Below are 10,446 nucleotides of genomic sequence, written 5' to 3'. Positions count from 1 at the left end.
CGGAATGCGGGAACACCGGGAAATTTAAATCGCGCCGGCCGGCAGCACGAGCCACACCGTCTTTGGGCTGAGCCGTGGTGGACGTTTTCAGGGCAGCTGACTTGCACCCTAACGCGCCTCGCACCGCCTGTTGTGGAAGCCTGAGCCGACCGTGTAGGTAGGAACTCAAGCCGGAGTCCGGCCGGAGCGATAACGGCAGGCCTGCAGGCCGCGCTTCGCTTGCGGGTGGCGGGAGGGGAGGGCCCAAGCACACGCCCGACCTGGCTTTGGCCTCCCTCGTTGACGAGGCCTCGGGGACGTCGTTCGTTGACGAGGCGGCTGTTTGGCGATGCGAGTGCTTGGGCTTTAGGGCGCCGCGGCTTTGCGAACCGCAGCGAGAGCCCTTGCGCATCGCGGCCCGGGAAATCGGTGAGGCCCGAGGGAGAGAGTCCCGGGAGGCGGCCGGGCGCCCGTTCCCGGCTGCGTCTTCCCGGGGTGGGGGCCAGGGGGCAGGGCCTGGCGACGGGGGTGGCAGTTGGAAGCATTCTCTCTTAATACGTAGGCCAGGGGCGGGCTGTGGCACAGTTTCGTCTAAGAATATCACGGAATGGAAGCTAACATATTGTAAGGACTTGTACTTTTGTCGCTTTTTGGCGATTGCTGTTAAGGATCTCAGTTTGAATGAATCACAGTTGAGATCCGTCTAATTAAGTGCATTCGCTCGAAATTCCTGGAAATGAAATCAGACGCTAGAGATGCATAACTGCGTCTCAAGTTTTCACTTTCGCCAGGAGATGTTATGGAAGACTCTATCATGTCATAATGAGCCAGATTTCTCTTTAATTTTCAAGTGTGGAAAATGCACCTATTTTGGCCATTTAAAGACAGCAGATAGAGCCTCCAGAGGATATTGGATTTGTGGCCCCCTAGGACTTTGATTTTAACTGTGAGCTCAGTGGCCCTACTTTGTCTTCAATTCACTAGTTGATTGAAATAGTTCAATTACACTGTCCAGTATGGTAGTCAGCAAACCGAAGTGGTTGGTCCAAATTGGGTTATGCTGTAAGCTTAAAGTATACAGAAGATTTCGAAGGCTTTACTATGAAAAAAGTGTAAAATATCTCAATAACTGGAAATATCATAACATGTTGAAATGAGAATGTATTGGGTGTGTTGGGTTAAATAGAATACATTAAAGTTATTTTCATTCCTTGCTTTTTGAAAAATGCAAAAATGGAAATTGAAATTGATACAGCCTGCATACTATCTCTGACGGACAGCACTGCTCCAAGAAGTCTCCGGCCCTTCAGAGGGAGGGGACTACTGTGTGGCTGGCCAAGTCACTATTTCACAGTGCTGACAAAGGAAGTTGCTCCTCTAATGTACCAGTGTGGATGCAATACATGCTTGATGATTCTATTAATGCTGCTCTTATTGACCAAACAAAATGATAAAAAGGAAATGTTTTCTTTTCCTCCGTTGTCTAGCTTTCTCTTTGTCTCCTAGCCATGTCCACCAACGAGAATGCTAATTCACCAGCTGCCCGCCTTAACAGATTCAAGAACAAGGGGAAAGACAGTACAGTGAGTACCTTCTGCTGCTTTCCTATGGTATTTTTTTTTTTTTTTAATGGAAAGACATTTGGGAAGGGGTCAAAACTTTGAGGAACTTTGAAATAAATGCTCTCACTTGACAAGAAAAACTGATACAGTAGGTGAAGTGCCATCTATCTTTTTTCAAGGAAATGAGGCGCCGCCGAATAGAAGTTAATGTGGAGCTGAGGAAAGCTAAGAAGGATGACCAGATGCTGAAAAGGAGAAATGTAAGCTCATTTCCTGATGACGCAACTTCTCCACTGCAGGAAAACCGCAACAACCAGGTAAATATGTTTTAGGTTATGAATTATGGCTGATTCAGAAAATCAATATGGTGCTTTTTTTAGAAATTTAAACAACATTCCTAGCCTAATGGTTTTAACTATCAACTTAGTGAAGATCTTTTTTTCTGTCCTCAATCAGTAATTCTAATGAGTTGTCTTCTTTTTTGCCCACTCTCCGTAACTTACTGAAGCTGATTCCAAGGTCTCCTTTAGCTCTGAACTCCCTTCAGGTTTCCCTGCATTCCATTGTTCAGAAAGTTAGTGTGTCCAGAAGCAGTCGTTTTCCAATTTTGTGGGGTGTTTCCTATTTTTTATATTTGTCACCATCTTTGTTCAGATCTTTTTGCTCTTGAAATATTTTAAGAAAATTTTTGTTCATGTTTATTTTTGAAAGAGATTGAGACAGAGCATGAGCAGGGGAGGGGCAGAGAGGGAGACACAGAATCTGAAGCAGACTCCAGGCTCTGAGCTGTCAGCACAGAGCCCGACGTGGGGCTCGAACTCAAATCGCAAGATCATGACTGAGCCAAAGTCCAGCGCTTAACTGACTAAGCCTCCCGGGCGCCCCTCTCCTGAAATATTTTCATTGATCTTCTAATTTATCAGTCCCTTCATTCTATATACCTAAAAATATTCTTCAAATGCCTCACATTCTATACACCTAGAAATATTCTTCAAATACTGTTTAGACTTGTTATTTCTCTGCTTAAAAACTTTGGTAGGTCTTTTTAATGTTTATTTATTTTGAGAGAGAGAGAGACACATGCAAATGCACTTGTGGGAGAGACCGAGAAGAAGAGAGAGAAAGAAGCCCAAATAGGCTCCTTGCTTGTCAGTGCAGAGCCTGACGAAGCCTTTATCTCACCAGGGGAGATAATAACCTGAGCCTAAATTGTTTTAAGATCTTATATTTGAGTAATGTCCACACCCAACATGGGGCTCAAACTCACAACCCTGAGATCAAGAGTCACAGGCTCCACCACCTGAGCCAGTCAGGTGCCCCTGGAGGGTTTATTTTTGTAAATTAGATCCATCTTAGATTTTCAGATTTAGGTTTTTTATCTTTAGAAGATATTGGGAACTTTCCTGCTTTTTTTCATTCTGCTTTCCTTTAGTGCTCTATTTTTTTTTCACAAAATAGTACCTTTGTGCTATTTGTAGAGTACTATATTCAAATTCTATCTTCTTACAGCACTTCTTGATCAACCTAAAAGGAAAATTTTCCCTCTTCAGAATTCCCATACCACCCCTGCTGTGCATCACAAATGGAGAGTAGTAAATGTTTGTATAGTTGCCATTTATTTTATGGTGTCTATTTTTCGCATTTTCCTTGTTAAGTTGTAAGCTGTTATGGAAAAAGGGACACTGTCTTTTTGAGTTAATTATAGCACTAGGTCTCAAGCCCTTCTATGGTGTTCACAACATGAAGCATTTTTGTAGCACTGTACCGTGGAAATGCATACATTATAAGCTTAGATATGAAAATGCCCAGCACATTGCCTATATAACTGCATCCTTTTCTCCCTGACAGCAGATCTGAATGTAGGTGACTGAGACTAATGTAGAACAACCTTCAAACTGCTCTAATTTCACTTATTAGATTGTTTATGGCCACCTCCTTTAGTGACAAAATGCTGGGATAATACTCCATAATTTGAGACTCCAGTGATTCATAACACCAAGTTTGAGCGGCGTTCTACACTTAAAATAATGAATAATTAACAGCCAAAATTATGCCTAAGCCTAAACCTACACTAACTGATTTTAAACCACAAAAGGTCTTCACAGTGGCAGGTAGAGATTTTATTGTTTATATTTAATCTTAATTTGCAAACTTAATCCCATTGTCCTTGTAGGGCACTGTCAATTGGTCTGTTGATGACATTGTCAAAGGCATAAATAGCAACAATTTGGAAAGCCAGCTCCAGGCTACTCAAGCTGCTAGGTACGTCTTTTCTGCTATAGTGTGAATGACCTAAAATATCAGCCTTTAAAATTTTTTTGTTGTTGGGAAAGAGACAGACAGATGGCATGGGTAAAATAAAGGTTAATTTGGTCAAAAGCCTGATTTCATTAGAGTCTTCCCTGAAGTGAAACTGTAATTTTGTATAATTGCCTAAAGTCCCACCCACCGCCAGTGATGACTGTTAACCTTTTGGTATACCTTTTAAGTAAGTTAGTTTTGTCAAAGTGGCATTTCAAAGTGGTGTCAGAGAAAGTCCCACCCACCCCCAGTGATAATCACTGTTAACCTTTTGGTATACCTTTTAAGTAAGTTTTGTCAAAGTGGCATTTCAAAGTGGTGTCAGAGAAAGGAGGAATTGTTCAGTAAGTGGGACTGGTACATGCAGTTGGAATGGTGCGTTTACTCCCTTTCCGTCAAACACGAATATTTATGACATCTGTGACAGAATTAATAATTCTGTAGTTTGACAGTGTACTGAAAACCAGTCCAACTGACAAATGATGAAGGAAAAGATGTTTAACCTCCCTAGTAGTTAGAGACGCACAAATTACCCCAATTCTGTCAGATTATTGAAATTTTAAAGTGATAAGGTCTAAAGTAGTTTTGGGGGATGCAGAGAGGAGGCTAATTTCCATTACTGGTAATATTTTGATTTTGGATAAAAGGTAGTTAAGACCCCGTGGTGGGGTAGCACCATGCAACGAGTCTGTTCATCCCTTAAATCCCAGGATGTCTCAACGTTTAGTGCATTACTTTAGAAGGTTGTCTGCTGTTAATAAACTCTTGAATCGCCTTTTAAGTTGATTTTGACAGAAACTTTTGTTATTCCCCTTCAACTTTTCTTTCTCTTTTTGCTTTACTTTTAGGAAACTGCTTTCTAGGGAAAAACAGCCTCCCATAGACAACATAATCCGAGCTGGTTTGATTCCAAAATTTGTGTCCTTCTTGGGCAGAACTGATTGTAGTCCCATTCAGTTCGAATCTGCCTGGGCCCTCACTAACATTGCTTCCGGGACATCAGAACAGACCAAGGCTGTGGTAGATGGAGGCGCTATCCCAGCATTCATTTCTCTGTTGGCCTCTTCCCATGCCCACATCAGTGAGCAAGCTGTATGGGCTCTAGGAAACATTGCAGGTACTTGGATTTAAATTTCTTTTCTTTTTTTTAATGTTTATTTTTGAGAGAGACAAGGGAGCGTGAGAGAGGTGGGGCAGAGAGAGAGAGAGGGAGATACAGACTCTAAAGCAGGCTTCAGGCACTGAGCTGTCAGCACAGAGCCCAACGTGGGGCTCAATCTGTCTTGACTGCGAGATCATGACCTGAACCAAAGCTTAACCAATTGAGCCACTCAGGCGCCCTGGATTTAAAATTCTCTTGACTGATTATTTCTAATCATACTGAGGTTGGGAGAAGTGCCTTATTATAAGTAATCGTGACCTGTGTGTTTAAGTTTGTTTCCAGTGCTTATCTGGGCTGATAGTGGCATCCTCATAAGTTAGGGATTTCCAAGTGTTGTCTCTGTGGTAAGACTGTGGTGTGTTCAGTCACTGAACGTTAATGGTGCTAGACAGTAGTTTATAATTAACTTTGCCTTTATTTAGGTGATGGTTCAGTTTTCCGAGACTTGGTTATCAAGTATGGTGCAATTGACCCGCTGTTGGCTCTCCTTGCTGTCCCTGATATGTCATCTTTAGCAGTAAGTTACCAACAGAAGTCCAGTTTCTCACTTTTTGATTCTAATTTTTCCCGTCTCCTCAAAATACAGAGGACCTCTCATTGTGTTTTTCTTTCCTCTCAGTGCGGTTACTTACGGAACCTTACGTGGACACTTTCAAACCTTTGTCGCAACAAGAATCCCGCGCCCCCGTTAGATGCTGTTGAGCAGATTCTTCCTACCTTAGTTCGTCTTCTGCATCACGATGACCCAGAAGTACTAGCAGATACCTGCTGGGCCATTTCCTACCTTACTGATGGTCCAAATGAACGGATTGAAATGGTCGTGAAAACAGGAGTTGTGCCCCAACTTGTGAAGCTTCTAGGAGCTACTGAATTGCCCATTGTGGTAAGTTGTTAACTTTATTATTGTTTTTGAGAGAGTGTGACCAGGGGAGGGGGGCAGAGGGAGAGAGAGAATCCTAAGCAGCCTCTGTGCTCCATGGGGAGCCAGATGTGGGGGTCCCATGAACCTGGGATCATGACCTGAGCCAAAATCAAGAGTTGGACGCTCAACCAACTGAGCCATCCAGGTGCCCCAGTTGTTAACTTTTTTTTTTTTAGCGTTTATGTTTGAGAGAGAGACCGTGTGAGTGGGAAAGGGGCAAGATAACAGCTGCCATCTCCATTTCCTTTTCAGACTCCTGCGCTGAGAGCCATAGGAAATATTGTCACTGGGACAGATGAACAGACTCAGGTTGTAATAGACGCAGGAGCACTTGCTGTCTTTCCCAGCTTGCTAACGAACCCCAAAACTAATATTCAGAAGGAAGCTACGTGGACAATGTCGAACATCACAGCTGGTCGCCAGGACCAGATACAGCAAGTTGTGAATCACGGATTAGTGCCATTCCTTGTTGGCATTCTCTCTAAGGTAATGAAGCCTTAACTTAATCAAAGGATGTTAGTGTTTATGGATGGACACTTGGTAGAGTTGTGCTTGATAAGATTCTTAATGTGCCCAGGCTGGGTTCTACTTCTAGTTCTTTGGATGGAATCAGTTGGTAGTTTCTGTCCTTGTTTTTCTAAAACAATACATGTGGAATTTTATTTTTACAGTCGTATTTCTAAAGTAAACTTCTTTCCTCATGTTTATTAGGCAGACTTTAAGACACAAAAGGAAGCTGTGTGGGCTGTGACCAACTATACAAGTGGCGGAACAGTTGAGCAGATTGTGTACCTTGTTCACTGTGGCATAATAGAGCCACTGATGAACCTCTTAACTGCAAAAGATACCAAAATTATTTTGGTTATTCTGGATGCCATTTCAAACATCTTTCAGGTAAGTGTGAAGGTAACAATTGAATTGGGGCTTGATAAGTGATGATGCTTAGACTCCGTGTAGGGCAGCTAAGTTTACTTAGTAGGCCACAGAATTAGAAAGGCTATTTATGTGGGCCACACTCTTGGTAAGACGTGACAAGGGATTATAAGAGATCTAAAGCAGATGACAAGTGAATGACCTGAATTGAAATCAAATCCGTATGTGGACACTATTCATTCCTATCTGTTTTGTCAAGAATCTTTAATGTCATACTGAATTTTGGTGAAATTAAATTTTGATGACTTAGTTATCGAATTGTTTGTCTTCTGATTGCATTCCTAACTGACCTGAGCATTGCTAGCATGTGGTGCTTCGTCCCAGGGGTCGGTGGGAGGTAGCTCCTACCTAACGACTTCTGATTATGGAAATTTTACCTCCAAGAGTCCAGTCTAGAATGATGATGTTTGGTGCATCCATCACCCAGAATAAATAATTGGTCAACATGTGGCCTACTTTCCTACTCCCTCTTACCTAAATCCTCTATAAATTATCTGGAAGCAAATAAGTTATTTCATCTGTAAATATTTATCTTCTAATTTGAGGACTTTAAGAAAAGCTAACCAGAATATTTTTATACCTAAGAAGTTCTTTTATTTTTTTTTTTAGTGTTTTATTTATTTCTGAGAGAGAGAGAGTGCAAGGGGAGGAGGGGCAGAGAGCGGGGAGATACAGAATCCAAAGCAGGCTCCAGGCTCTGAGCTGTCAGCATGGAGCCTGACACAGGGCTCCAACCCATGAACTGAGATCATGACCTGAGCTGCAGTTGGACGCTTAACTGACCAAGCCACCCAGGTGCCCTGACATGGGTCATTTTTAAATTTGCCTGGGTGATTTTGATCCTTATTGAGAACTACTTGTAAGATCTCTGGCTGTGAGCAAGTACAGATCTGATCACCTTGAATTAAAAAAAAATTTTTTTAATGCTTATTTATTTTTGAGCGAGAGAGAGAGCATGAGTAGGGGAGAGGCAGAGAGAGAGGGAGACACAGAATCTGAAACCGGCTCCAGGCTCTGAACTACCAGCACAGAGCCCAGTGTGGGGCTTGAACTTCCAAGCTATGAGATCATGACCTGAGCCAGAGTCAGACACCTAACCAACTGAGCCACCCAGGTGCCCCTGATCACCTTGAATTTTTAAAAAATGTAAACTGGAGATAAAAACAATCTCAGGGTTGTTGCAGGAACTTTCAAGTGTTTGTTTGATACATATATCAGTATCCAAACATAAACTTTGTTTTTATCATTAAATTGGAACATTCAGTACGTTCCAGTAAACTGAGAATTTCTTTTAGGCTGCTGAGAAACTAGGTGAAACTGAGAAACTCAGTATAATGATTGAAGAATGTGGAGGTTTGGACAAAATTGAAGCTCTGCAAAACCATGAAAATGAGTCTGTGTACAAAGCTTCGTTAAACTTGATTGAGAAATATTTCTCTGTAGAGGTAAGTAACATGGTAGTGTTAACAAGCAGTAGGAAAATACACAAAAGACAAGCCCATAAGATTTTTTTCCCCTTACCCTTTTTAAGTGAGCCCCATAACCTTGTTAAATACAGCAAAATATCACTGTGAGTAGGACATAATGTACATATTTGCTCCTCAAATATTTGGCTTGATGATCCTATCTTGAGAGATTAAAAAAATTTTTTAAATCACCACTCTACTTTCAAATGAATAGCTTTCTAGGGATTTTAGAATGTCTGGAAAGTAAGTTTGTGTGGGAGTTCATGGAGAAGGGGGCCAACTAATAAGTCTTTTCCATTTCCTACTGAAAAGTGGCAGGTGGGGAAGAAAATCTGTTTTGTTTTTTTTTTGTTCCTGCGGTAGCATTCCGTAACCCATTCAGAATCTTCCTCTCCCAGGCACTCCTGAGTTGGCAAGTTTCAGCAGCTCTGCGTGCACTTTTTGAAATACTGAAATACGGTATAGGATTGATTACAGGGGTGACATGCAGATGAAGACCTTAGGAGTAAATACAGACTTCGAGGCAGGCTACTGCTTAGAAGTGTGCCGTACTTGTGGGATTATATTGTTTGGTTTTGTTTTTTAATACTTCTAGGAAGAAGAAGATCAAAATGTTGTGCCAGAAACTACCTCTGAAGGCTACACATTCCAAGTTCAGGATGGCACTCCCGGGACCTTTAACTTTTAGATTGTGCAGCTGAGGCATAAAGTTGTTTGTTGTGTACTATGTTTGGTATAAGTTTGTCTTCCTGTTTCTCTACTCAGAACTCTTTTTAAATGTGTTTTGTTATTGTAGCACTTTTTAAAACGGAAACTATACTTGAACAGTTCCAAACTGTACAAACTGTATGAAGCTTCTCCTCTCAGTGAGTTTCGTATTTCTATGTGGAATCTCATATCTTGCAGCGTCCTGTAAATAAAGATTAAATTCCACCCTTTCTTTACTTCACTGGTTCTATGTATTGCTTTCTGATTTGGGGTTCTTCAGCTTGCAGATGCAGCGTGGCCCAGCCAAGCCGTTGTGATGAACCAGAGGTGTGATTCTGGTCGGGACCTTGTTTGATGTAAGATTTGTGATGTCATCAAGGATATAGGGGTGATCACTTTCTTCCTACCCATTTCCGAGTTCCGCTTTGTTCTAGGCTGCTGCTTTGTAAATCATGGCTGTTGGCGCTTCCAGACTTTTCAATCCACTACACACCAGTCAGAAAAGACTGAAAAGACTTTTTCAGAAGTTTTCACCTGAAAATGAGCAAAATTTCCCAGAAGCCCTCAGCCAGTATCTTCTTAAATGTCACTGACCAGGGAGATGAGATAAAAAAATAAATTTAATCGCAACTCTATCCCAGAGCTAGAAGTGGAATTCATTCCTCCCAAACTTTGAGGCTGAACGTGGTTTCAAAGCTGAGCCCTGACGTCACCTGGGAAGTTTACCCAGAAGGTTCTGTTTAACCGGTCAGGGGTGGGGGTCCAAGTGTCCTCGCTTTTTAACTTAATTCCCATCTACTCCCATCCATTCTAGACTGAGAGCCACTACTCTGAGGAATAGTTGTGCTATTAGCAGTATGGGAAATGGATTTGGGGGAGGGAGGGGAGGTTGGCCACGGTGCCCCCCAAGTCTTAGGACAAATGAAATACACTTGAAAGCGCTACTGTCCGTTGCTCCTTTGGTGGAAACGAACTGAGCCAAGCCTCCACTGCTGATGCCGGACAGCTCTGCCTGCTTGTTTTCCCATAGAAGATCCAGAGCTGTGGTGGGCCCTCAGGCCGAAGACTAAAATTAAAAATGACTGACGACCACAAAGGGCTACTGTATTCAGTAAAATAAGACAGTTTTCCAAGTCAGTAGTAGTGTAGTAGTGTAGTGCAACACATTCCCACTTTCTCTCCGTGGGTACAAGTGTAAGGACAGTCGTCTTCCGCCCCCGCCCCAGCCAACCTACACACGAATTCGTTTTACCTTTTGCAAATAACAAGCTTTTAAAGTTCCCGCTATGAAACAGAATATGCAGTGCTTGTTTGGGTGGAGAAACAAGAGACTGCATTGGCTAATGCTTCTGTGAAGCACCTGCAGCCGAGGCTTTAATTGGACACTAAGCTGCGTTCCGTGGCGTCCTCCCC

General features: G+C 42.4%; 1 protein-coding gene across 4 annotated transcripts; it reads left to right on the top strand.

Moving 5' to 3' along the window:
* Nucleotides 1–45: 45 nt before the first annotated feature.
* On the top strand, nucleotides 46–9,269 carry KPNA2 (karyopherin subunit alpha 2). Of its 4 annotated transcripts, none has more exons than XM_077780398.1 (11): nucleotides 46–153; nucleotides 1,486–1,562; nucleotides 1,721–1,858; nucleotides 3,715–3,803; nucleotides 4,691–4,959; nucleotides 5,427–5,521; nucleotides 5,624–5,887; nucleotides 6,179–6,412; nucleotides 6,638–6,820; nucleotides 8,155–8,304; nucleotides 8,921–9,269. In XM_077780398.1, exons 2-11 carry the CDS (start codon nucleotides 1,488–1,490, stop codon nucleotides 9,011–9,013), a joined length of 1,590 nt encoding a protein of 529 aa, XP_077636524.1. In that variant the 5' UTR covers nucleotides 46–153; nucleotides 1,486–1,487; the 3' UTR covers nucleotides 9,014–9,269. The 4 variants fall into 4 exon arrangements, with proteins under 4 accessions (XP_077636524.1, XP_077636523.1, XP_077636522.1 ...); XM_077780397.1 differs by having other exon boundaries at nucleotides 1,467–1,562; XM_077780396.1 differs by having other exon boundaries at nucleotides 46–157.
* The last annotated feature ends 1,177 nt before the right edge of the window (nucleotides 9,270–10,446 follow it).

This window comes from Crocuta crocuta, unplaced genomic scaffold (assembly GCF_008692635.1).
Source record: "Crocuta crocuta isolate KB4526 unplaced genomic scaffold, BGI_CrCroc_1.0 scaffold288, whole genome shotgun sequence".
Taxonomy (NCBI): domain Eukaryota; kingdom Metazoa; phylum Chordata; class Mammalia; order Carnivora; family Hyaenidae; genus Crocuta; species Crocuta crocuta.
The sequence above is the reverse complement of the archived record's forward strand: the minus strand, read 5'-3'. Positions and strand labels throughout refer to the sequence as shown.

Coding starts and splice junctions, on each gene's coding strand:
- KPNA2 (XM_077780398.1), top strand. CDS start 1,488: ATGTCCACCAACGAGAATGCTAATTCACCAGCTGCCCGCCTTAACAGA. Junction 6,821..8,154: donor CCATTTCAAACATCTTTCAG/GTAAGTGTGAAG, acceptor AATTTCTTTTAG/GCTGCTGAGAAACTAGGTGA. Junction 8,305..8,920: donor AGAAATATTTCTCTGTAGAG/GTAAGTAACATG, acceptor TAATACTTCTAG/GAAGAAGAAGATCAAAATGT.